Source organism: Nelumbo nucifera, chromosome 8 (assembly GCF_055504915.1).
Source record: "Nelumbo nucifera cultivar China Antique chromosome 8, China Antique-T2T, whole genome shotgun sequence".
Lineage (NCBI taxonomy): Eukaryota > Viridiplantae > Streptophyta > Magnoliopsida > Proteales > Nelumbonaceae > Nelumbo > Nelumbo nucifera.
Genome location: NC_142656.1, coordinates 19,253,110 through 19,281,092, shown reverse-complemented (window position 1 = coordinate 19,281,092; position 27,983 = coordinate 19,253,110). Strand labels below are relative to the sequence as shown.

Here is a 27,983-nt window from a genome sequence, read left to right as displayed (position 1 = left end):
GGGCTGTAAACATGGGGCAACTTAGTTAAGGTTCCAAAACCTCAAACCTCTGATCATATGCTAAATAGTCACAATAGTGGTGTGATTTTGGGCTGCAACAAATTGCTCCCAACATAGCTAGAAATCGCCCACCAAGATGGACAATTTGTATCCATCGATTTCAGGGTTTGATGTGTTGCAACTTCTACCAAATTGGTATAATGTGATATGAACTAAAAGTAATCAAATTATGCAATAAAACACAATAATAAAAAAAAAAACATGACTGCAATGGTGGGGACAAAATCTTGTTCATCTTGTAGAAATTCGATCAAGATCCCATCTTGCAAATTGAACCAAGATCTCCATCTTGTGTATCGATCCATGATCTCTATCATGCTTCTCTTTGTTCCATTTTCAGGCCCTCCAAAATAATAAAAAAAGAATGTACTTTTCTAATTCTTACAACAGGAAAAACCTAATACATATTGATTGTAAACAAGAAAAACAAAAACTTTGAAAACTGGTCCAAGTTGAATTACAATCCTTTAATGATACAAATTAAATAGATAAAAGCACACACTTTAATTCGACCAAACCACATTAGATATATAGCAATCATCACATGAATTAAACCCTAATTTTTAAGATCACATTTCCCTAAGATGTAATCTAATTAAACCTTCAATTTAACCAATAAAATAGAGTAGATTGCTATATGCGATTTCAACAAGATAATCGAATCAAGATTGGGTCTAATTGGGCATGATTCAAATTCCAAAAAATTTAAACCAAATGCTCTGATACCAATTGGAAGATGTGACTATCATATGGGGTGAATTTTCTGTTCAAAACTTTTTCCAAATTAGGGTTCAAGAACCCAAGAATTCGACTAGGATAATAATAAAATTGCATGGGAGAAAACATGTATTTATCCTCAAGATCGATTTTGGGGTTTGAATCAAACTATATTAGACCCAAAACCACAAGAAAGATAAGAACTTTACCTAATAGAATGATCCTCACAAATGCAAGAACTGTTGTGGAGTTTGCACCCAAGAAATCAAGCTTCCCTCTCAAGCGGTTCAATCAAATTGAAGATGGCAGAGTCTTTGTTATTTATAGATTTATAATAAAGCCTAATTAATCTATAGAAAAGTACTAATTGAATTAGGTAATGGCTGATCTAAGATTAGTTACTAATTCAGTCCTAGTTTGATTAGTCAAACTAGCTAGGTTTCTAGTCATTCTAGATAACACCCAATTTTGTTTGAATCACTTCCAATAGGTTTTAATTTCTTAAAGAATAGGAGAGAAGCCATTCTTGTATGGTGTTGGACCCCCAAAGAGGATCTCATTGATTGATATATCAAAATTAGTTATGCTAGATATCTAGCTGAGTACCATTATCAAGTAAGAGATCACAAGCAACTGTTTAACTATTCCACCTATCCAAAAGTCTAGGAATAATCTAAAATTTGGTCCTGATTAGCGTTTCAAGTAAATATCCATTTCCACACTTTGTGTTACAATCCTAGTAGATGAGACAGTCTGCTCCATCACTTGGGTAGTGTGTGAATGTTAACCTTGTTAGGATTAAACTACCCAAGTGTATCTATTGATGAGACCATTTAGACTGCATGCTGAATATGATGCGTCGAGCATAATCCTAAAATGCAGTACAAGGGTTAAATTAGTAGAAGCACATCACTTGACACATGAAACAATTGCACTTTTATTCATAATAATAGTCAAATACAAACACCATTTGACCTGAGGGATACACTGTCCAACGCAAATCCCATTACCACCGATATAAGATGAATAAGATGTGAAAATATAGGAATATGTAAGATGATCAAGACAAGAAAAAGGAAAACTTTAGGGATTACTTTGAAAGAGCCCATCAAGTACATCTGTTCAATATTGCATAAAAGTAATGTCAATAGACTGCTTTGAGCAATTTGCGACATCTGGGACTTCTTCTCTAATATCCATTTTTACATTTCTGTATAGAGATAACATGCTAATATTTGATATTCTACAATGGATCTTGGTATTTCATTTCAAAGGCCTTCTACTTTGAGTTGCACTATTAGATGGGATGCCACAAATTAATCTGAGCATATACTTATGTAATTTCAATTTGTGGTTGAGCAGATGGTGCAATTTCAGCTTCATTATATTGAGCTTATCACATTATTTCCACTAAGCCTTGGACTTTGAACCGGGGAAGGCTTGAATTTGTAGATTTAATAAGTTGATATGTTGCACTACATGCATGTAATGGTGGATCAAATATCAGCTTACACCTCCCAAAAAAGAAGAATTATCTTTTCCTAATATTCTGAACATTTTCAAAGTCCTCTAAATAGGTTATAGCTCATGGATATTACAAAGGAACATGGCTTTAAATATAGGATTTTGGCCCTTTTGGACCTAGACCTGATTTTTTTTTAAACTTTTGGAATCTTAGGTATTGAGTGTTGACTGGGAGAGCCTCAAACCTCAAAAGGTACAGCAGAGTCTGGCCTAACACGGTTCAAACGAACTGTCCCAAGAATGTACTCCGGAAGTTCTGGCTCTTCCTTGGCCTGCAAACATAGCCCCATCAATTTCTTCTTTTGTGGGACTGAATTTTCATTCAATAGGAGGCGATTTCATCACAAAACATAGTGATAGACTGTTGTAAGCATCAATGCAAACAAAATTATTTGAAGCACTCTAAAGGAATTGGCAAGAATATTTTACATAATCAACTTTGAAAATGTTAGGATAAATGATTGTTGGTTTCTGTTGAAAATAGTTTCTGTCTAGCAGTGGAATATTAAGGCAATAGAGCATGTATATTTTGGATCCCATACTAATAAATACTGTCAAATTTGCTTAACTAGGGATACAGAATTTAATGGGTCTACTGGGGAGGTTAAAAAATTAATCTTTGTTCTACACTGGTTACTATCATCTTTCTTGCTGGTTTTTCAAAAGATTTATGGCAGATGTTTGCAAATATTTGATTACGTGACAATTAACCTAAGGAATCCCTGGCTGAGGACCTCAGTGACCAGAGACATGTAACCAAGTCCTGCCTCCTGCTCCAAGCCGCATGATTCATGGTATGAGGGACAGGAGTACGTTCCTAAGTTTCTCAGAATTTGGTTTTAATGGTCTCTGGTAATAATTTCTATTTGCAGTGATAAAATGAGGTACTAGGGTTTATATAGCAACATTATTTGGCTACCCTTGATCTTTTAACTCGTGTTATATTTTCCTACTTACAAAACAAGACAGAAAATTTCCCTATTCCTATACCAATGCAATAAGTACATGGTTTTTTTTTTCCTTCTCCCGATCTTTTCCCTCTATAAATCTGTCCAACTCATCTCTCTCAAATACATATCATATCTCCCCAACTTCTTTTGATTTTAATCAACCAGACTTTACATATGATGCCCCTTTTCTGCATATAACATAGTTAATCAAAATAATTATATACAATCAACTCAACTCAACAAAGCCTTGTCCCAATGGTAGTGGTTGGCCACGTGAATCCTACTCTGTCATTCTGTTCTATTCAGTGCCATATATAAGTCCTTAAATCATTTCTCAGTACTTCAACCTGCTGAGAAGTAGAAAGAGGCACCACTTTGAGGCCAAAATTGTCCTTTTGTCTCTATTATTAATCATGGGCTAAGTTATAATTTTCCTGTATTAGTATAAATCTTAATGAAAGGGCCATGCCGCTGATTTTTATCTCTTCCGGTTTTCTTCTTCTTTACAACTTGGTATCGGAGCATCTCTCCAATCAGGGACTGATTTTTGCAAGGATGTTTGGCTGCTAATGTCAGTAGGGCATATGGTCAGCTGACTCACTTCTACCCCTTTGATTGAAAACCTAGTTTATGATCAAGCATGATTTTACAGATTTATCAAACCAGTTGGTTTCTGCTTAGCTATTAAAGATTTTCCTTTCAGGAAATTTGAAGAAAAACAGATCCGGAGGTTAGATTGATTCTGCTATAGTTTGGGAGTTTTCTGAGTAATGGTCGGAATGGTTCAAGTTGCTTGATATTAGTGAATACCCCAAAACTTGATCACTTTGATGGGAGCTATATTTGAGTGTGCTGTGCTGTTTTCTCAGCAACATATTTGTCATCCAGTCTGATACATGCCTATTTCACTGCTGGGATGCAATGAATACATATATCTGTTACTTGTAATCTCTGACAGACCTGATATTTGATTCAGCAGTTTGGCTGACCTTTGTTTACATCTGTATCTTCTTTGGCCTCTATTTGGAGTGGGCTGGTATGCAATGAATGATGTATATCTGTTACTTGTAATTGTCCTTTAATACAGAATGGGCTGGTTCACGTATAAATCATTGGCCTACTACATGGTATTGCACCTTCCTAGGTGGAATCTTGTCTCTTGGAAGAGCGCAAAGCAAAATGTAGTAGCTAGATCTAGTGTCGAAGCAGATTATAGAGTGATAAGTCATATAACAGATTAACAGGTCACTCAATATGGCTCAAAAGTCTACTTAAGGAGATGGGAATCATAGTGACACTTCTTAATTTCCAATGCATCCCCACTGTGACAACTAGCAGCTGTACACATTATGTTGAACCCTATATTTCATGAAAGAGCAAAGCATATTAAGGTTGACTACCATTTCACTTGAGAAAGATTTGAGTTGGTGAATAATACCCCATTTGTGAAGACTGAAGATCAACTAGCAAATTTGCCACCAAGGCTCTACTACATTGACCTCAGATTGACTTCTTTGATAACAAGTTCGATCTATATGAAATATATACACTGGCTTGAGGGGGAGTATTAAGAAAGTAGTTATTATTTATTTTTACTGTTTGTTTGCTGTTTACTCTTATTTATATCTGGGGGTATATGTGTGCTCAACTTTTTGCTTAAATAGGGTAATTTAGGAATCACAGTATTTTCATAAACAGGGGTAGTACTGTAATTTAATCTTAGTATAAAAAATCTATATATTGAGGCCTGGCCGGTTGGGAGATTTCTTTCTCCTTGATCAGCAGGTTTGTTCCTGCAGCTCTTCTCTGTTTTGTTCTTCTTTTCTCCTCTCCTATTCATTCTTTTCTTTTACCTGTTTGTGCACACCATATACAGATTGTGTACGTTCTGATAAGCTGATCTTCTGTCATGATTTGACAATCCCATCAGACCATGTAAAATTCAATTTAAACAGAAAATAACTATATGATCAGGTCTGCTTGAATAGAAAGGGTTCCTCCTTCAATCCATTTTCAAAAGATTTGCATCAAGGGATATTCCTTTAAGCAAGATGGTTATTGAGGGCATAAATACTAAAAGAGTAATGAGAAGAAGTTTAGATATTGCATCAGCATGAAACAATGGATTGCAATATTCATAATTGCATTCATCCTATGATCAGAATGATACGTGATTAAGTATTGAAGTTGTAAAGGCACAAACCTCAACTAAAATTGCAAGATCAACGACTATGCTTGTAACATATCCAAGGACTAAACCAATGACACTCCTTGCAACAGATGATGAACCAATATCCACATCAATCTGAAAAAATAAATTCACATCAGCACCAATGTGCAATAAATGTGAGGATCTCTCCCCTCTTAAAACTTTATAGAAAATCTGTGCCATCGAACAAAATTTTAACGTCACTAAACAACCATATGTAGGCAGATACTAGAAAAATATTTCACATAGCTCCGTTACCTCACATGCCGCTGAGTATAAGCTGGTTTCCATTAGAACTATCATGTCACATGCACGAATTTGTAACTTCATTTCCTTTTTTTTTGAATCATTAAAAGAAGAGTTTTGACATTTAACATAGGGATTGGAGATGGATCTGCTCAAACAGTTGAGGATGGAAAATAGTGACTTCTACATTATAATGTGGTTGGAAACTTTTGGGCATTCTTACTTGTCTTTCAAGCGGGTTGGAGGAGTCTTGGTCTCATTAGTTAATAAACTTGACCATTTATTTGCTTTGAAGTCCAATGGACTTTTGGAAGAAAATATTTTAGTGGTCTTTCGAATAATTTGGTAAAGAAAGGAATGGAAGAGTTTTTTAAGGCTATAACAGAACTCCTTCCAAGAATTTGGAGGGATATTTGCTTTATAGTGGATAGAACTTTGTTATTATATTTAGGATACAACCACTACTCAGACATTTGATGAGTTGGGTTACATGACCTCTCTACTAGTCTTGATACGCGTGTGATGGTCTGGATTAGGCTTTGGTGCTTAAAGACTTAAAGACATGTCATGCATAGGCTTTGATATGAATTGGCAAGAGTATGATTATTTTGTATGTATTTGCATGTATGATGACACTAATATCTCTCATTCTCCCCCAACTGTACATTTTAAGTTTCTAATATATTTTAATGATATTTAACTCTGCCAATGAGAGCTTGCCTTACACTGCTGGTCCCAGTCCTGGATAAAGGAGGCTTGTGTCAAGTTGACAGCTGGCATTAAAATTTTTGCCAAATCATGTTTTATCTTTTCATGCTGGATATGGTACTGAACAGGACGGAATGGCAGAACAGGATTAAAGAGCCTAACCCTATATAATTGGGGCAAGGGTTAGACAATGATGATGTATTTTAATAATATTTATTATTATTAATCAAAAAATAAAAAAATAAAACAGAAAAAATTAAGAGAATGTATATGGAAAATACCTGGTCACATGTTAATATCATCTAACCACTTACAGATAAAGACAAGATAAGATCACATGAGCCAGGAATATTTTATTCAACAACCTTTTTTGGGGCTGAAATTGTTGTCAAGTAGGTGAACAAGTGTAAGATTATCCAGATTGTTATAAATTCATTTCATCTAGTTTTGACAATTGAGTTAATTCCTTAGTTCAAATTTACAACAATATTTAATTTTGATTACCAATGCATAAATAATCAGAATTAGGGTGACAAGAGGATTCTGGAACCAATTTGGTTTTTACTTACCTCAAGGAAATTATCTTTTCTAAGGTATCTACAAGTTACTGCTTTCCCCAAAAGGCAAGCTTTTGTCCCAACTGCACGCTTGACCATCCAATATCCCTGGGTGACTCACCACAATGCATTAGCAACCAACAGCACAAAGAGTATGCATAAAAGATAAAATCCAGAGATTCAGAGGTTCTTGATCTAGGTTACCACACTTCACACCTCTATAATACTTGGAATAAGTTTGAATCTCGCATTTCGGAACATGTCAGAACCGTCGATGAATCTATCCAGTAAAGATTGTTTCTTTATAGGCCTGTTAGCACCATAATAGAGAACCATACTATAGTTTGGTTTTGCTGGGACCTGAAAAAAAAGCAGAACAATAACATCATTTTCTACCTCAAAAGGTGAAATTATATTATGGCAAGAAATCAATCTATAGCACATAATCCAATTGAGCACAATCATACCAAGCACATTGAGGTAGATTGTCACTTTGTTAAGGATTGGAGAGGTATGTCTCCCTTATGTGACAACTGACCAACGGTTAGCAGACATCTTTACAAGGGAGTACCTCAGCTGAAGCCACAAAGTGCTCTTGGCAAGTTGGGAATGATGGCCATACTCCCAACTTGAGAGGGAGTGTTAACAGGCCAGTTTATGCTGATCTTGTTAAAATGTTGTAATTGTTTCACCTTTAGTTCTGCAAGGGCACTTTTGTAATTTTCCTTGTATTTTATGATCACCCTAGTATAAATACTTGGTGCCGCCAACAGGACTTTTTGCCTCACATTCTTCTTCTCTTCTCTTCTCCACTCTTTCTTCTCTTCTCTTTCAGCTTTCTATTGATATTCCCAAGATAATATGGTATCAGAGCAGGTCTGTTAGGCCAGAAAAACAGAATCGATCAAGTGTTCCATCCCTTTTGGCTGTGTTTCTCTTGGAGAAGCTTGAGAATACCAATCGGACTGGTCTGAGAAGGCTTTTCATCTCTCCCTCTCTCTCTTGGTCGTGTACCAATAGAACCTTCTGTAAGAGGTTCATGTGAGTTATGTTAAGGGTTTAGAACCTGTTTTTCAATCTTTTTGTGGATCTTGTGACCCTTTATGGTGTCTTTATAAGTCAGGGTATGACTTGTACTTGCTGTAACAGCAGTAAGAAGTAGATGTTTGGTGATCGTAGGGCCAGATTTGTCCTGGGTGGTGACTGTTTCACTACTATTTGATGCTGTATATGCTTTTCCAGCAACTATACTGTGTGTGAACTGGATAAATAATCAGAAACTACCCCCCGCTAGTGCTGGACTGTGTATGGACTGAAAAATAATAATAAAATATATTTTTCTGGTCCTCAATCTATTAAAGGTAGATTGCCACTACATCAGATATCAGACCTTACAGGATAACAAACGAAGAAAATTAGAATTTGTTAATCACTTAAGACTGATTTGATCTTATATCCAAGCAACCCTAAGCAAAATCAATAGTTTTAACCGACCAGATTGAACAAGTTAACCTTAGGTTTATGGCATTCTTCTCATTGAAGGGTGAGTTCAACCAGTCTAGTTGTCTAGAGCTCAATTGATGAGTGAGTGGCTCCTTTAGAATTGCAATTGGATGGGATTTCCTATAGCAGGCTTTGCTTGTTAATTTGAGGGTACAAGTGAGTTTCTTCAAGAGATCAGGTGCAGACTTCAAGGTCCAGATTTACTGTTTGGAATCTTCTCTTTTTGAGTTTTGTTTTTTGGTATCAGTTCTGGGCTTCTTTTGTAGATTAGATGTTAGAACTTTTCTTGGAGGTAGGGTGCAAAGGATTTATTTTGCCTTCTTTTTTCATTGTCTCCTGCCCTTTTATATGCATCTTGTATCCCATTTTCTTCTTTTACATGATATAATATGTAATCATCTTTGCTATCTATATGAAAAAAATAATAGATAACAATATTTTATTCACAGTGGTTATGTCAAAAGATACCATTACATACCTGTAAATTAATGACCAGAATGAATGGAAGTTTCTTCCCAGCTTCTGACTGAAATTGAGAAGCAGATATTATACAGGGAATTAGGATCTTCCAGATTATATTAAAATAATTAAAAGAAAAATATATAGACAAACTGAAATGTATATATAATATAATATATTATATATACACATTTGAGTTTATATATAATCCAAAGCCTTCTTTTAAACTGAATTTGTTTCTTTACAACTCTTAGACCCCAAAACAAGCAACAATAGCATCTGATTTTTCTAAAAGTAATATAACTAATATTTTAAATTTGAGGTGAAAATTATGTTGAGATGTTGAATCCTAACATAAGATCCTTCATATTGTATCTTTGAATTTAATTATTCTTGACTAGCCATATTGAATCACATTTTAATAATAGTTAATAGGCATCTGAAACAGTAGATTATTACAGTACTAAGAAAAAGGTTGACAAAAAGAGGAAAGAGAGAACCATAGGCAAGTTGAATTGGAAGAACAAAATATAAAAGAACACCTCTGCCAGTGTGGGTTTGTCTTACACTGCCAGTCCCAATCCTGGATAGAGGGTTGCATCAGGTTGGCAGCCAGCATTCAAAACCTTTTGCCAAATCCATGGTTTCTGAATTGTTGCAAGTTGAAGGGGCTAGAAGGGATAGGGACCAAAATGGATTTTGGTTGAAGTAGTAAGAAATGATTTAAGCTCATAATTTAACGATAAGTATGGCATTAAACAGAACAGAATGACAAAGTAGGATTCATATATCTGACCCCATATAGTGCGGATAAAGCTTGGATGATAATGATGAAAATATAAAAGAAAATGATCAATGAAATTGCATAATTGAATGTAAATCGTCCTACTTAATCACTAAAATTGGCAGTAAGTTTTATTTTACCTGAACAAGACACTTGGAACTCAGTGCAACCTTATCCATGTTATGATCAGATTTGAACCAATCAACTGCTAAAAGCTTCAAAAGAGGATCTCCTCCCATTACCTTAAAAGAAAGGAAAAATGCAATGCGTTTACTCTATTGATAGGTCAAAAACTCCAATTATATGAAAATTTCTTGAAGAGTTATATAATGTCTAAATTAGTGCAAGTAACATACAATCTATACAATATTCATAACTGGAATAAGTAAGATGATTGCATTAGCAGGAAATACACAAAAGTATTTGTTAAGGCAATGCTGAGGATAATCAAGTGGCTGCTACTCAAGGCTTTTTTGTCAAGGTATTTTAGAAAGGGCAAAACCAGTGGCACATTGGCTCTTTGGTCATTAAAGTTCCTGTGTCTTGTCATTTTTCCAAGCTGTGAATGAATGGGGCCAAGTGGTAGTTACCCATGATTCAGCACCGAACTATATAACAATGCAGGTGGTAGTTACCCAGTAATTGCAACTCAAACTGCACTTTCATGAATCTTTGAATCAAGGATATCTAAATAATATTAAGATACAATTCTAGAAATGATGGCAGTTTGACCATTGTACATTTTTTCAAACAGTAATTTTCCTTGAAATAATGTGTATTACAAGTGCCAAAATAGAAAGAAACCTGCCTTAGAATTATCATGTAAGTATGTCTTTCCTCTTATCATAAATCCTTGTCCTCCAGGTGAAGCCCAACAGTTTACATCAGTTTCATCTTTTCCTTGGCACATGGAACCATGAAACTGGCTTGCATCAATACTGATTGGAGAAAATTTGTCATCCAATTCATTGGATTCAACTGAAACTGCATCCAAATATTTAAGTATCATCGAGTGTAAGCAAAAGTAATTGATTGCAATCTTACAGCTTGATGCTGCAAACATGGATTTATACGTGAATGGCAATAACTATCATGACAAGAAACTTAAAATATGGCATCTTTTCCTTGCCAATTAGAAACTGTATAACCTTCACATACACTGAGACTACATGTTGGGTTTTATGTACACTATTTTTTTGATAAATGGTTTTATGTACACTATTATAAGAAAAGTCTTTATAATTTTTTTATCATCAAGAGAAAAAAAAAGCTTCATTAAAAATAAAAGAAAGGCATAGAAAAGGGACAAAGAAAGAGAACAAAGAACAAAGCCATGCTCAAAGAAAAATACAGATTATGTTGGATTAGTTCACTTCAGCCAACACATAAGCCCTAGAGTTTGCTGGTCTCAGGATTCATCTGAATGATATGTTAACTCTGGATATTAGATCTGGCTACCTGATATGGTATCTAAGAATCCAAGGCCATCCAAACTATTTAAGCATCTACCCTACTGTAAAATAGGATTCATACTCCAGTTTAATATAGTAAATGCTCAACAAAGTATTGTTGTCTCATTCCTTGAAGCAAGCTAGGATTTAGCTGAAGTGGAATCCGCAGATCCAACAAGAATATGAAGATAAGGAAGATCACCCCCTTGTGGTATCTTAAAATTCTGTAATGCCTGAAGGAGCAATAACCTTGGTAATATGTGTTGGGTTGTGTGCGCTCACATGGTCTACAATCATATCAAGTCAAGTTAGAAATATTAACATGGCCTAACATGTTAGGCGATTGGTTCAAGTGAAAAATCAAATCACCCAATAATTCGATGAATTAACATGGTGACAGCACTTTCTTGCAACCCTATAATAAAACATGGAAATTCTAACAATCAATTGTAAAACCAAATTACCCAGTGAGTGGTTGCCTTTTTTCTTAACCTAAATGACATAAAAACAACCCACTTAAATATTCTACCCCTTATTGAATTCTAACAATCAACTGTTTCCCTTGCTGCCCTCCACAATATTCTACCTCTTTTCTTAGGCTGTTTAGTAAATTTGGACTAATAACTGTTGAGGATTTAATCAGTTTTGTGGAGATTTAGCAGCAATCTTTTATATGTTTGTTGTTTAGATAGCAAGTGGGGACCACAACACTCTTGTTGGGCCCTTTGTTGATTTGGTGCTTGGACCTTTTTGGACTTCTCTAGGTTTTTTAGAGTGGGCGGTTGGGTTTCTGGATAGTTTTAAGCTTTCTAGAGTGATTGAATCACTCTTCTCTCCAGTGGGAGACGGTGGGAGAAGAGGGTTTTCTCTCCAGATAGGGTTTTCTCCTTCTAGAAAGGTTAGCCGCCACTATGAGTGAGGTCGATCTGATCTTAGAGACTTTCTACCTAGTGTTTTGCTGGTTTTGAATTGTTTGAAGTCGAGATGGAGGGCTGGAGTACTGAGCAGAAGTCGACTAGTAACATGGGTCCAGATGTTGGAGGTACAAGTGATATGTTTGGGTCTGGAATTATTACCACAGTTAAATTGGATGGTACAAATTATTTAGAATAGGCACAATCAACCAAGATGGCCATTGGTGCTCGTGGAAAACTAGGGTACATAACTGGGGAGGAAAAGAAACCTAATACAGATTCCTCCCGGTGGGTACAAGAAAATTACATGGTGATGTCCTTGCTATGTAATTTCATGTTACCCCACATTGGCAAAAATTTTCTATGGGCTAATACAGCAAAGGAGATTTGGGATGGAGTGACTGATACCTATTCCCAGAAGCAGAATGTAGCCAGAACCTACCAGTTAAGTAATCAAGTGATTAGTATAAAATAGGAAGATAAACCTCTTGCCATGTATTTCTCCATGCTGAAAACCCTTTGGCAGGAGATAGATCACTTAGTAACTGTGGTTTGGGAAAGTGTGAATGATGCATCAACCTATCACAAGTTGGTAGAGAAGAATAGGTTTTTGAGTTCTTGGCCGGGTTAAACCCTGAATTCGACATTGCTAGGCAACATATCCTTTCTAGAGAGATTGTGAAACTTTCTCAAGCTTATTCCCCTTGAGCCCGAGCCTATTATTTTTCCTAATGATAATGCTCCTGTACCTAACACTATTGTTGCAGCCGATCCCATTGACCTTGATCTTCCCATTGCACTTTGCAAAGGGAAGAGAAAGTGTACTGCCCATTGCATCTCACACCATCTCTCCTACAGTGCCTTATCATCCTCCTACTGAGCCTTCCTTTCTTCCTTAGATTTTGTGTCTATACTTAGGAATGTTACTGAAGCTCTCTCCAAACTTGAGTGGAAAATGGCTATGCAAGAAGAGATGGAAGCATTGGCTAAGAACCAGACTTGGGAGAAAGTTGATCTTCCTCTAGATAAGGAGACAGTCGGATGTAGATGGGTGTTCATTGTAAAATATAGGGTTGATGGCAGTATAGAGAGGTACAAGGCAAGGTTGGTTGCAAAAGGGTATACACAGACCTATGGTGTTGATTATATGGAGACCTTTGCACCAGTTGCTTAGATGAGTTCAGTTCGAATACTCGTCTCTAGCAGTCACCTATTCATGGCCCCTATTTTACCTTGATGATAAAAATGCATTCCTTAATGGTGATTTGCAAGATGAGGTATATATGGACATCCCAACTGGTTTTTATGAAAATGTTGTTAAAGGAAAGGTTTGTAAGCTGAAAGAATCATTGTATGGTTTGAAACAGCCACCTAGGGCATGGTTTGATAGGTTCAGAGGGGCACTTATCTGTTTTGGGTACACAAAAATCCAGTTTGATCACACCCTCTTTGTGAAAATGAGAGATGCACTTGTGTCAATTCTGATTGTGTATGTGGATGATATAGTAGTTACAGGAAATGATCTGAAGGAGATTGATGCTCTCAAGAAACCATTACAGTAAGAGTTTGAGATCAAAGATCTTGGTGAGCTAAAATACTTCCTATGTTTGAAGTTGCAAGACCCAAGCATGGGAATTTCATCTCTTAGAGGAAGTATGTACTGGACCTACTACAAGAGACTAAGAAGTTGGGAACCAAACCAATTAATACTCCTATTGACCCATATCATAGAATTAATGTTGTGGATGGTGAATTGGTTAAGGATGTGGGGAGATATCAAAGAATGGTAGGCCGGCTATTATATTTGTGTATGACATGTCCAGATATCTCCTATACTGTCAGTGTTGTGAGTTAGTACATGCATGCACCTTGGGTTCAGCATTGGGAAATCATTGAAAGAATACTTGCATACCTGGAGAAGCACCCTGGCACAAGTATTCTTTTCTCAGACCATGAAAACTTGAAACTAGAGTCCTATACAGATGCAGATTGGGCAGGTTGTTTGGATGACAAGAGATCTACATCAGGGGCATGTACCTTTATGGGTGGAAACTTCATTTCATGGAAGAGTAAAAAACAAGCAGTTGTGGCTGATCAAGTGTAGAGGCTAAATATAGATCCATGGCTCATGGATCCTTAGAACTACTTTGGGTTAGGTCCCTACTAAGTGAGATTGGAATAAAAGTAGAGGAACTTATGATGTTATATTGTGACAACCAAACTGCAATCAATATTGCCCACAATCCAATTCAACATGATAGGACAAAACACATTGAAGTTGATAGGCACTTCATAAGAGAAAGGGTAGAAACCGGAGAAGTTTGCTTGCATTATGTCTCTTTAGAATTGCAATTGGCTGATGCCCTCATTAAAGGAGTTGCAAAGAACAAGCTTAAACATTGTAGGAATGCTCGAGTCAGGGGTATTTTGGTCATTCTGGATTATCTGCTTGAGAGTGAAAGGTCTATTGTATCTGAGTTTAAGTTATATGTCCCATCTTCTATGAGGGACAAAATGGTCTTTCCTATAACTCTATGTTTTTGAATAAATACAAGTGGGTCAGCTAGGGGAGAGTGATTTTTTGACTCTCTTCTAGACTGGCCGAACCTTTCTTTCTTCTTCTTCTTCTTCTTCTTTCTCTTTTCTTTCTTCTTCTCTACTTCAACCTAGAATCTGCTAGGGTTTACTAACATGGTATCAGAGCTGTAAGGTCGTATCCTCATTTCTTTCTTGCTGCTGTTCTCTTTCTGGGTTCGCCGCCAACTTTCACAGTCATCTTCTTCCTTTTCGACTGACCTGAGTGGAGGTTCGATAAGGGGCTGAAAAGGAGCTGTCGTTTTGTGGGCCTGGAGGTGAGGATGCCTCCGGTCGTTGCTGTGGTGGTCGTTGGAGTGGTATACTAAACCCTCTATTCAGTATCGAAGAGGGCTGAATGTGGACAGGTATGAACACTACTGTTGTTTGTCCAAGTAAGGGACTGTGAATGTTTCTTTTTGTTTCAAAAGTTGGTTGTGGTGGTGCTCAGTGTGACTGATATGCATCTCAGTTGTGTTCCTCTGCATTTCTCTTCGTATGTATGTTGAAAGAAGAGTTGTCGACTGCTGAAGTTCACAACAGCAGTAGATTGGTGGTGGTTGTCTCATGGTGATTGGTGTATCTATGTTTCAAAATATTTAAAAGTGATCTCCTATACCTTGTGTGTAATCAGTTCTGCAGTGTGCAACCCAAGTGTTTGATGTGAGGACAGAGTGATTTCAGTCTTAGTGTGTTGATGGTGAATGGTTCTGTAGTGTGCAGCCCAGGTGTTTGATGTGAAGACTGAGTGATTTCAGCCTTAGTGTGTGGTGTGTAATGTGTATTTAAAGAAGCTCGAATTGGTGGTGTTATAAGTGAGACAAGTCTTGTGAAAGAGTGTGAGGTTGTGTTGTATATTTGAAGGTGAAATAATTAAGATGGCTTCATTTGAAAATGGGAATGATAACAAAACAGGTGTCATGCTTTCTCCAGACTATCTAAGTGTTCAAATGACATCCATCAAGTTGAATGGTGAGAATTATGTACCATGGGCAAAATCTGTGGAGGTGTTCTTGAAGGCCAAGAGGAAGGTAAAACATGTAAGAGAGGAGAAACCTCCCTCTGATTCCCCTGGGTTCAGTGACTGGGAACAAGTAGATGCACAGATAATGACATGGCTCTGAAACAGCATGGAACCAAAGATTAGTGTGAACTTCATGTTCCTAGATACAGCTAAGGAAATCTAGGATCATGCTAAGAAGTTGTACTCTGGACAAGACAATACAACTAGGGTGTATCAGTTGTACCAAGTGTATTTCAATTTGAAGCAAGGGAGTCAAAGCTTAGAAGAGTACTATGCAAGTTTGAGGAACATTCGTAATGAGCTCAATGTGTATCATCTTCTAACATCAGATGTTCAGATCCAACAACAGCAACGTGAGCAGCTTGATGTGACAAGGTTTCTTGTGGGGTTGAAGGCTGAGTATGAGCCTGTCAGAGCACAAATATTGGGAGGATCTGCTCTTCCCTCAATTGAAGAAGTTTTTGCTCGTCTTAAGAGGACATCCATTGAGTCGGTAGAACATTCTTCTCTCTCTGACAGATCTGGTTTGGTAGTGACTAAAGGGGGTGGTCGTGGAAATAGAAGTGGTGGTGTCAGGAGTGGACTCCCAAGCAACCGTGGTGGTCACATGGCTAGTGGTCGGACTGGAGGCCGAGACTCAGGGGGAGGTCGGGGAAGAGGAAGGAGTAATACTCAGAGAAAGTGTACACATTGTGGTTTAGAGGGGCACACAGTTAATTTCTGCTATGATTTGCGTGGTGCACCCAACACTTGGGCTAACCATGCTAGGACTAAGGGTAGTGACACAATTATTGAAAGTCAGCAAACTGACCCAATCCCCTCCACATCTACTTGTGCTTTTGAGAAGGAAATGGTGAGAGTACCACGTGCAGTATATGAGCAGTTCATTCAAACCTCTCAGCAGATCACCGCTACACTTGCCCGTTCAGGTATGGCTTGCTTAGCTTCCAAAGACTCACACTGGATCATTGACTCCGGGGCCTCGGACCATATGTCTGGGACTCATGATGTATTTTCTTCCCTTTCCCACTCCTCCACACCTCAAACAGTTACACTTGCTAATGGTTCTACATCTCCTATCTGCGGTGTTGGTGATGTTAATCTCTCCTCCTTGCCTTTATCATCTGTTTTATATGTTCCTAAGTTTCCTTTTAACCTTATGTCTGTCAGCAGATTAACCAATGTCTCTTAATTGTTCTGTAACCTTCTACCCTTCTTCTTGTGTGTTTCAGGATCTCAAGACGGGGAGGAAGATTGGTGGAGGGCATGAAGCAGGTGGATTATATTACCTTGATGGTGGTGGTCCTCCAGTAGCTTTTCAGTCATCTCTTACTCCTCTTCAATGGCACTGCAGACTTGGTCATCCTTCTCTCAAGGCCTTGAAGTTACTGGTTCCTTCCTTGAGTCATCTTTCATCATTAGATTGTGAGTCATGTCAATTGGGTAAACATCATAGAGTCAAATTTAGTCCAAGAGTTGATAGTCGTGTCTCAAGTCCTTTCTCTTTAATTCATTTCGATGTATGGGGTCCAATTAAAGTGGTGTCATACAATGGGTATAAGTATTTTGTAATCTTTGTTGATGACTTTTCAAGGATGACATGGATTTATCTTATGAAAGATCGTAGTGAGTTGTTCCCTATTTTTCAAAAATTTTATGCTGAAATACGCACTCAATTTGGTGTTCATATTAAAATTCTTCGCTCCGATAATGCCAAAGAATACAACTCCTCACCATTTCAGCAATACCTAGAACATCATGGGATCATTCATCAAATTTCTTGTGCCTACACCCCACAACAGAACGGTGTAGCTGAACGAAAAAATCGACATCTTCTTGAAACTGCTCGATCCTTGATGATTAATATGAATGTCCCAAAACATTTTTGAAGTGATGCTATTCTCACATCCTGTTTTCTGATCAATCGGATGCCCATGTCAATCCAGTCAATCCCCTTTCTCCGTGTTGTTTCCCACTTTATCTCCATTTCCTTTTACCCCAAGAATCTTTGGCTGTGTTTGTTTTGTTCAACACTTGGGGCCTGGGTTAGACAAGCTAGATGCTCGAGCTACTAAGTGTATCTTTCTTGGCTACTCAAGGACTCAGAAAGGGTATAAGTGTTATAATCCAAAATCCCATAAATCGTTTGTGTGCTCTGATGTCACCTTCTTTGAGTCAGTTCCGTTCTTCTCAGATGCTGGGGTCTCTTCCTCTCCCTCTGTGGTTCCCCTTCCTGTACCTGTTGTGGACATCCTTCCAGTAGCTCCTGTTTCTACTGCAGATGCACATCCTATGCCTGTTACTACTGAGAAGCCGCCAATCACTCAAGTGTATACCCGCAGAAGTGCATCGGGCCCTCCTCCACTTCAGCCCCTGTCGACAGATCCTGCTACTGCTCCTCCTTCTGATCCTAATCTTCCTATTGCTCTGCGAAAAGGTAAACGTACTTGTACTTCTCACCCCATTTCACACTATGTTTCTACTGCTCACCTTTCTGCTTCTCATTGCAAATTTATATCATTACTCTCATCTGTTCCCATTCCCAAGACTGTCCAGGAAGCTCTTGCCTCCCCAGGGTGACGACAAGCCATGGAAGAAGAACTCTCTGCTCTACAACATAATCACATATGGGAGCTCACCGCTCTTCCTTCTGGTAAGCACACAGTTGGGTGTAAATGGGTCTACACAGTGAAGTATCTTCCTGATGGCAGTGTGGAGCGATTGAAAGCGAGGTTGGTGGCCAAGGGTTATTCTCAGATGTATGGTGTGGACTATATGGAGACATTTTCTCCTGTGGCTAAGATTGGTTCAGTTTGGGTGCTGATTTCATTAGCTGCTATGTATGATTGGCCTCTTGTACAACTTGACATAAAAAATGCCTTCCTACATGGTGATCTAGTTGAGGAGGTGTATATGGAGCAACGACCAGGGTTTGTTGCTCAGGGGGAGTCTGACAAAGTGTGTAGGCTCAAAAAGGCAATTTATGGACTGAAACAATCTCCACGTGCTTGGTTTGGTAGGTTCAGTGAAGTGATGAAAGCCTTTGGGATGAAACAATGTCAGGTTGATCATTCTGTGTTCAGCTATAACTCAAAGGATGGGAAAATCTTGCTAGTCGTGTACGTGGATGATATTGTCATAACTGGGAGTGATAGCAATGGAATCAACAGGTTGAAGAAATTCTTACAGGATCACTTCAATACGAAAGATCTGGGGAAGCTAAAATATTTCCTGGGAATAGAGGTTGCGAGGTCAAAACATGGGATCAACCTATGTCAGAGAAAATATGTTCTTGATCTACTTGAAGAAACATGGTTGTTAGGTGCTAAACCAACAGAGACTCCTATGGAACTCAATGCCAAGCGTGTTGATGCGGGTGAAGAGTTTGATGATCCTGGAAGATACAGAAGGTTGGTGGGCAAATTGAACTACCTGACCATTACCCGACCAGAAATATCATTTGCTGTGAGTGTAGTGAGCCAGTTTATGCAACATCCTCGGGTTCCTCATTGGGAAGCTGTTCTGAGAATTGTTAGGTAACTAAAAGGTGCTCCAGGTCGTGGTTTGTTATACCAAAGTGGAGGAACTCTTGAGATAGTAGGGTACACAGATGCTGACTGGGCTGGTTCTGTATCAGACAGGAGATCAACTACAGGGTATTGTACCTTCCTCGATGGCAATCTTGTAACTTGGAAGAGCAAGAAACAAACAGTGGTGGCAAGAAGTAGTGTAGAAGTAGTGTACGGGGCTATGGCCCATACCACATGTGAGCTAGTATGGCTGAAGAACTTGCTTCAAGAGATGGGATTCTCAATTGACAAACCCATGAAACTATACTATGATAACCAAGCTGCTGTTCACATCTCTTCCAATCCCGTCTTTCATGAGAGAACTAAGCATATTGAGGTTGATTGTCACTTTGTAAGAGAGAAAGTGATAAGTGGGGTGATTTCCTCACAAAGGGATTGTCTCGGGGAAGAATAGATTACATTTGTAACAAGCTGGGACTATATGATATATACTCTCCAACTTGAGGGGGAGTGTAGGAATGTTCGAGTCAGGGGTATTTGGGTCATTCTGGATTATCTGCTTGAGAGTGAAAGGTCTATTGTATCTGAGTTTAAGTTATGTGTCCCATCTTCTATGAGGGACAAAATGGTCTTTCCTGTAACTCTATGTTTTTGAATAAATACAAGTGGGTCAGCTAGGGGAGAGTGATTTTTTGACTCTCTTCTAGACTGGCCGAACCTTTCTTTCTTCTTCTTCTTCTTTCTCTTTTCTTTCTTCTTCTCTACTTCAACCTAGAATCTGCTAGGGTTTACTAACAAACATGATCTACACAAGTTGGGAATGTGTGACATTTACTCCCAACTTGAGGGGGAGTGTTGAGGATTTAATCAGTTTTATGCAGATTTAGTAGTAATCTTTTATATGTTTATTGTTTAGATAGGAAGTGGGGACCACAATACTGTTGTTGGGCCTTTTGTTGATTGCCTTTTAAGTGTTTTATGCAGTTTTAGATGTTTATCACCCTATAAGGGCATATTTTTCATTGTACTCCACTTTATATTTTTAATATAAATACTAGTGAAGGGGGGCGACCAGATTAAATGCTCCCTTTTCTCACTCAATCCTCTTCATCATCTTCTTCTTCTCCGTTCTCTTCTTCAAGAAAACATCTTTTCTTTTACAGATTTTTTAATTCAGCAAGATTTCTACTATAACCCTGCCACATCTTGAGGAGTGTTAGTGAAGGGGTATTTCGGTCTTTGTACCAGTTGAGAGTGCTGATGTGTACTATTATGTTAGTTCGAGTGCCTCTTACTTAAATAAGGGCACTTATGTCTTTTCCAATTACATTAATAATATAATAACAGGTCTGGCCGAAACTAGGAGTGATTTTTCCTAATTTCGAACCAGACCTTTTCTCTTCTCCTTCCTCTTTCTTCCTTCTTCTTTCCTCTCTTCCTTCTTGCTGTTTACTCTACTTTTCAGATAACAAACAAAACAGACTTCTAGGGCAGGCCGAACTTCAACATGGTATCAGAGCCACATTAAACAAATCAGACCTGCTAGAATTCTGTTTTCTGCGCATTCGAACTAGGGTTTCTCTTGGATTTCTCAGCTGTTGCTTGGAGACTGGGAAAAGGGCTGAAAAGGTGTGATCGCCCTTTTCACTTGGAGGTTTCTATGCCTCCGGTGGTGTCATTGGTGATTGGTTTCTGTGGTTTCTAAGCCCTCCCCTAATTAATGTAGGGCTGGTGCGTGTGGTGCAGTGATGTTTCATTCCTTCGTGTGGTTGGCCTTCAGGCGATGAGGTAAGGAGTTTTTTTTTATGCATATTTTCTGTTATGGAACACATGAGAGGTGTGGTACAGATCGTATGATGGGTTTTCAGATTGCAGTATGCTAGGGTTTATGCTGGTTTGTGTGTGATTCGAAGGGAAGTAGTGTTTACTTAATGGTGAAACTTCCGGTAGCTGTAGAGTAGGGTTTGTGGTGTTACAAGTACGGCTTTCAGCCTTTGTTATTGCTGAAATCAGTGTGTAGGTTTCGGTGAAATGTCTGTGTGCCGTGTGCAGTGTGTAGTGCTCAGGATTCAGTGATAAGGGAATTTGGCAATGGCAGATAACAGTGATAGTAAACCTAGTGTGATGATATCTACTGACTACCTGAATGTCCAAATGACCTCCATTAAACTGAATGGAGAGAATTATGTTCCTTGGGCCAAGTCTGTGGAGGTTTTTCTGAAGGCGAAGAAGAAGGTAAAGCACATAAGAGAGGATAAACCCCCCACTAGTTCTTAGGAGTATGAAGACTGGGAATAGGAAGATGCACAGATCATCACATGGTTGTGGAACAGTATGGAACCCAGAATTAGTGTTAACTTCATGTTTCTTGACACAGCCAAAGAGGTGTGGGATCATGCTAAGAAATTGTATTCTGGTCAGGATAATACAACTAGGGTATATCAACTGTATCAGGAATACTTCAATCTGCAACAGGGAAATCAGAGTTTTGAGGAGTACTATGCCAGTATGAGAAATATCCGTAATGAGCTAAATGTCTATCACCCTCTCACTTCTGATGTCAAGGTTCAACAGCAACAGAGAGAGCAGCTTGATGTGACTCGGTTTCTGGTGGGGTTGAAGTCTGAGTATGAACCAGTACGAGCCCAGATACTAGGAGGATCTGCCCTTCCATCTTTAGAGGAGGTGTTTGCTCGTCTTCGGAGGACTTCCATTGGATCTATGGAAAACTCTAATAACTCAGATAAATCAGCATTTGCAGTGTCGAGAGGACGAGGTGGCAGAAGTGGGGCTCGAGAAGCCCAGCCTGGCCGTGGTGGCAGTAGTGGTCCAGTGTATGGCCGGAGTGGTCCAGTGTATGGCCGGAGTGGTAGTGGTGGATCTACACATATCCGTGGTGGTGGTCGTATTGGAGGCAGAGATTCAGGGGGAGCTCGTGGTAGAGGACGTGGCTCGGGTCCACAGATGTGCACTCATTGTGGTTTGGATGGACATACTATTAACTACTGCTATGACTTACATGGTCCACCCTCGACGTGGGCCAACCATGCCATGACTAGTGACACCAGTTCCAGCTTTAGATGGGAGAACCGGTCAGCTGACCAGATGCCTTCTACATCTTCAGATGGTCCAGGCAAGGAGATGGTGAGTGTTCATCGTGATGAGTATGAAAGGTTTGTTCAATCCACGTTGCAGTAGAACACAACTACCTTTGCACACTCAGGTATGGCTTGTTTGGCATCCACACCCAACCCCTGGATTATTGACTCTGGAGCCTCAGATCACATGATGGGAACTCCAGGTGTGTTTTCATCTCTCACCCATTGCTCAACATCACAATCTGTTACCCTTGCTAATGGCTCCACATCATCTATTCGTGGTGTTGGTAATGTTGACCTAGACCCTGTGTCCCTATCCTCTGTTTTATATGTACCTAAGCTTCAATTTAATCTTATGTGTGTTAGTAAGCTAACCAAGTCCCTTAATTGCTCCCTTACATTTTACCCCTCTATATGTGTTTTTCAGGATCTCAAGACGGGGATGAAGATTGGTGGAGGGCATGAAGCCGGTGGACTATATTATCTTGATGGTGGTGGAAGAACGTCAACGGCCCTTCAGTCATCTATTTCTCCTCTCCAGTGGCATTGTAGATTTGGTCATCCTTCGCTGAAAATGCTGAAGTCCTTGGTCCCTTCATTGAGTCAACTTTCAGTTCTAGATTGTGAGTCGTGTCAATTTGGGAAACACCATCGTGTTCCCTTTAGTTCTAGGGTTGATAACCGTGTGTCGAGTCCTTTTTCTTTAATTCATTCAGATGTTTGGGGTCCTTATAAAGTGATGTCATATAATGGACACAGATATTTTGTTATTTTTGTTGATGACTTTTCAAGAATGACGTGGCTCTATTTAATGAAAGAAAGAAGGGAATTATTTGCCATCTTCCAGAAATTTTATGCTGAGATCCGCAATCAATTTGACGTTCACATCAAAATCTTCCGTTCTGATAATGGCTGTGAATACTTGTCTTCATCTTTTCAAGAATACTTGGACCAACATGGCATTATACACCAAACTTCATGTACCTACACCCCACAACAAAATGAGGTTGTTGAGAGAAAGAACCGACATCTTGTAGAAACGACACGCTCACTCATGCACCACATGAATGTTACCAAACCCTTTTGGAGTGATGCAATGCTCACCTCTTGTTTCTTAATTAATCGGATGCCCACGTCTATTCTTGATGGTCGTTCTCCTTTTAGTGTCTTGTTCCCCAACATGTCTCTGTTTCCGCTTCCTCCTCGGGTATTTGGGTGTGTCTGCTTCGTCCATAATCTGGGTCCCAGGACTGACAAGTTAGATGCACGATCCCTTAAGTGTATCCTTCTTGGCTATTCCCAGACTCAGAAAGGGTACAAGTGTTACCATCCCAGTTCTCGTCGTTCTTTGGTATGTGCTGATGCTACTTTCTTCGAGTCTACTCCATTCTTTGTGGGGTCCGGTGATGCTGCTTCCTCCACATCACCTCCTCCTCTTCCCCTTCCTGTGGCTGATCCTCCTCCTCTGGTTCCAGTCATGCCTACGTCCTTGCCTCCGGTGCTACCGTTCGTTGACCATCCACCTATCCGTCACGTGTATACACATCGCCCACGTGTACCGGCTGCGCCTCCTCCGGCTTCATCACCGTCGACAGATCCGGCTCCAGATCCGACACCAGCCTCCGACTTTGATCTTCCTATTGCCTTACGGAAAGGTAAACACACCTGCACCCTTCACCCTATTTCCAATTTTGTTTCCCTTACTCACCTCTCTGCCTCCCATCGCCAGTTCATCTCCTTGTTATCCTCAGTGGTTGTTCCTAAGGATGTCTAGGAAGCACTTACCTCTCCAGAGTGGTGCCATGCTATGGAAGAAGAGCTCTCTGCCCTCCATCATAATCTCACTTGGGACCTCACCGCTCTTCCTCCTGGGAAGCAGGCTGTTAGTTGTAAGTGGGTGTATACCGTTAAGTACTTGCCAGATGGTTGTGTTGAGCGCCTGAAGGCGCGGCTGGTTGCAAAGGGGTACTCCCAAACCTATGGCATTGACTACACAAAGACATTCTCCCCGGTTGCTAAGATAGGGTCAGTTCGTGTTGTCATCTCCCTTGCAGCTATGTATGATTGGCCTCTACATCAACTAGATATCAAAAATGCCTTTTTGCATGGTGATTTGCTCGAGGAGGTCTACATGGAGCAACCACTAGGGTTTGTTGCTCAGGGGGAGGATGGTAAGGTATGCAGACTTAAGAAGGCTATATATGGACTTAAACAGTCTCCTCGAGCATGGTTTGGTTGGTTCAGTGAGGTGGTCAAGAAGTTTGGTATGAAACAGTGCCAAGTTGATCACTCTATCTTCAGTCATGACTCTCCGACAAGCAAAATACTACTGGTGGTGTATGTAGATGATATCGTTGTGACTAGGAATGATAAAATGGGCATTGATAGATTGAAGGCATTCCTACAGGAACACTTTCAGATAAAGGACCTTGGAAAATTGAAATACTTTTTGGGCATAGAGGTAGCAAGATCTAAGCATGGCATAAATTTGTGTCAAAGGAAATATGTGCTTGATTTACTGGAAGAAACAGGTTTGTTGGGTACTAAACCGACTGAGACACCCATGGAAACAAATACAAGGCTGAGCAGTGATATAGGTGAAGTATTTGAAGACCCTGGCAGATACCGACGTCTTGTAGGCAAACTAAACTACCTAACCATTACTTGGCCAGATATTTCATTTGCGGTTAGTGTGGTGAGTCAGTTCATGCAGAAACCTTTGGTCCCACATTGGAATGCAGTGCTAAGGATTGTGAGGTACTTGAAAGGAGCTCCTGACCGTGGTTTGCTATACAAAAGTGGCGGAAAATTGGAAGTAGAAGGATACACTGGTGCTTATTGGGCAGGTTCTATGTCTGTTAGACGGTCTACCACAGGCTATTGCACCTTTCTGGGGGGTAGCCTGGTAACGTGGAAAGTAAGAAGCAAACAGTTGTGGCAAGAAGCAGTGCAGAAGCAGAATATAGGGCCATGGCACATACTGCTTGTGAATTAGTGTGGCTAAGGAACCTGTAGAGAACACTGATGTGGGCCCCACTGCAGTGGTCCCCACTGTGTTTGTAGGACAACATGTGTATTTATTTGTTTCAGTTTGAGTCAGTTTGTTAATTCAGTTGTTATTTATTTCAGCTTTTATTTACTTTATTTATTATGTAAGTAATAAGGGCAGATGTGTCCTTTCCATTGTGTACTAAACATAACCTATAAATAATAAGAAAGTGGTGGCAGCAGATCTGTTAGAATCTGTTCCTCCTTTCAACCTCTTGTGTTCTCCTGTTCCTCTTCTATTCTCTCTTCTTTCTCTCACTTTTCTTCTATTTTGTAAACCTAAAACCTATTAGGATTCAAGACTGATTCTTCTACTTGGTATCAGAGCCTATCTAGGGCTTCTCATGTGTGTCTAGTCCAGCCGACCACATGAGGACTAGCTAGGGCTGGAAGCTTTGAAGAAGTATTCGGTGGCTGAATCTTGGAGATTACCAGGAGAGGTTCGCAGCAGTTGAAGACTTGCCGCGGCTTGCAGAGAGTTGGTAATCAGGAAGAAGCATCGAAGGTTAGGGTTCAGGTAACCCTAGAAGACAGTAAACCGAAAGTACATAAGTAAGTTTTTTTTATTGAGTTTCAGAGACTGCAATCAGTCGAGATAGGTTGAACCTGTCTAGAAGGAGGGGCCGAACTGTGTTCCAGTTTGTTTCTAGGGTTTGACTGTTGGGCCGAACCCCCCCCCCCCCCCCCCCCCTCAGAGGTGATTAGGGTTTCATATTGCCCTACGATAAGTCCCACTTGTGCAGACTGTTTGGAGAGTGCAGCTGCGCACTTATTTCAGACCTACTGTTGAAACCCTAATTTTGCTCTCGCAGCAGTGGGCCCCACAGTAGTGATTTCAGAAAATAGCATCTCAGATTGACAGGCTGCTTGGTATTGTGCATGCCGATTGATTTCAGATCAGATTTGAGTTGATTTCTTGCATATACTGTGATAGGCGATTGTTTTCAGATCAGATCAGATTTCAGATCAGATCAGATTTCAGATCAGTTTTGTGTTAGTTTCAGATCAGATTTCAGACCTGCTTGTTTTACTCTGTTTTCTGGTATAGCAGTAGTGGCCCTAACAGTTTGTAGCCCCTGATTCTTGATCAAAGATGGAGTTTAAGGGTCAGGGAGAAAGTGTTTTTGGAAACAACAGTTTTGGTGGTGTATCTGAAACCGGGTTTCAGATTACAACTATGAGATTTGATGGGTCAAATTACTTGGAGTGGGCTCAATCAGCCATGATGGCTATTGGAGGAAGGGGAAAACTGGGTTACCTCTTGGGAGATGTGAAAGAACCTTCCAAGGAGGACCCAACATACACCAAGTGGGTTCAAGAGAACTATTTGGTTATGGCATGGCTGTGTAATTCTATGCAGCCACATATCAGCCGAAATTTCTTGGGGCAAAGACAGCCAAAGAGATATGGGATGTTGTGAAAGAAACCTTTTCCCAACCCCTTAATGTTGCCAGAGCCTATGAACTGAAGTGTGAGGTGAACAGCCTTAAACAAGGAGAGAAGCCAGTTTCTGTCTACTTCTCTACCTTGAAATCCTTGTGGCATGAGATTGACCGTCTAGAGACCCTTGAGTGGGAGAGTCCCAAAGATGCACAGACTCACAGAAAGCAAGTCGAGACGAATAGGGTATTTGAGTTTCTGGCTGGTTTGAATTCAGATTATGACATTGTGTAACAACAGATATTGACAAGAGATAGTGTGACCCTCTCTCAAGCATACTCCCTTGTGCATAGTGAAGAGACCAGGAGGAAAGTCATGATGCAGCCTCAGCCCTCTTTCCCAGCCTTGACAGCTATTAAACCTAAGCCAGGGGGTGACTCAGAAAGGGACCGGAAGAAGGAAGATAAACGGGATCTGGTATGTGAGCATTGCAAGAAACCTAAGCACACAAAAGATACTTGTTGGAAGCTACATCCTCACTTGGTCCCAGCAAAACTAAGAAATAAGAAGGGTAATGCTCATGTGACCGTGAACACTGATTCAACATCCTCATCAGGCACATCCCTAGAGACTTTAGTTGTTGTTCGGGCTGCCCTCATACAGTTGGAAAAGGAAGTTGGGAGTTCAGCTCAGCCATCTCAGTCACCATCAGCTCCTGCCACATCTGCATTTGCACATTCAAGTACTCGAGCCTCAGCTTACCATGCTTCAGCTCCAGGTAATACTGACCACTGCTGGGTAATAGATTCAGGTGCATCTGACCATATGACTAGCCTGCCATCTTTGTTCACTTCTTATCACTTGTCCTCTGGCCGAGATAGAGTGTCCATTGCTGATGGCTCTCTTGTTCCCATTTCGGGCAAGGGGGACATCAAGCTATCGGATACTATCTCTTTATCTTCTATCTTGCATGTTCCTAAACTTGATACTAACCTGCTTTCAGTTAGTAGTATTACCAAACACATGAATTGTTCAGTAACCTTTTTCCCTGACCGATGTGTTTTTTAGGATTTGGAGACGAGGAAGGTGATTGGGACTGGCCGTGAGACGAACGGGATCTATCTGCTTGGAGAGAGTTCTCGTCGGGAGGAGTCAGTGGATAAGAAGTCTTTTGTTTCCCAGTCTGTGAGTTCGGTTATGCTTTGGCATAACCGATTAGGTCATTTGTCTTTTAAGTCTTTGAAAAG

The 27,983-nt window shown here is 39.7% G+C and overlaps 1 protein-coding gene across 6 annotated transcripts in view; it reads right to left on the bottom strand.

Moving 5' to 3' along the window:
* Positions 1 to 356: 356 nt before the first annotated feature.
* LOC104589049 (protein ENHANCED DISEASE RESISTANCE 2-like) overlaps positions 357 to 27,983 on the bottom strand; it is a 170,368-nt gene continuing 142,741 nt past the window's right edge. For 3 of the 6 annotated variants that reach the window (XM_088893219.1, XM_088893220.1, XM_088893221.1), the window contains 8 exons: positions 10,526 to 10,701; positions 9,858 to 9,959; positions 8,953 to 9,000; positions 7,188 to 7,331; positions 6,984 to 7,079; positions 5,455 to 5,556; positions 2,487 to 2,573; positions 359 to 403 (listed from right to left, as the gene is read on the bottom strand). In XM_088893219.1, the coding sequence (XP_088749345.1) occupies positions 374 to 403; positions 2,487 to 2,573; positions 5,455 to 5,556; positions 6,984 to 7,079; positions 7,188 to 7,331; positions 8,953 to 9,000; positions 9,858 to 9,959; positions 10,526 to 10,701 (785 nt within the window). In that variant the 3' untranslated portion in view covers positions 359 to 373. Of the gene's footprint in view, positions 404 to 1,713; positions 2,574 to 5,454; positions 5,557 to 6,983; positions 7,080 to 7,187; positions 7,332 to 8,952; positions 9,001 to 9,857; positions 9,960 to 10,525; positions 10,702 to 27,983 lie in introns of those variants that run through there. The other 3 variants (XM_010247228.2, XM_010247227.2, XM_010247229.3) reach the window with 3 other exon arrangements.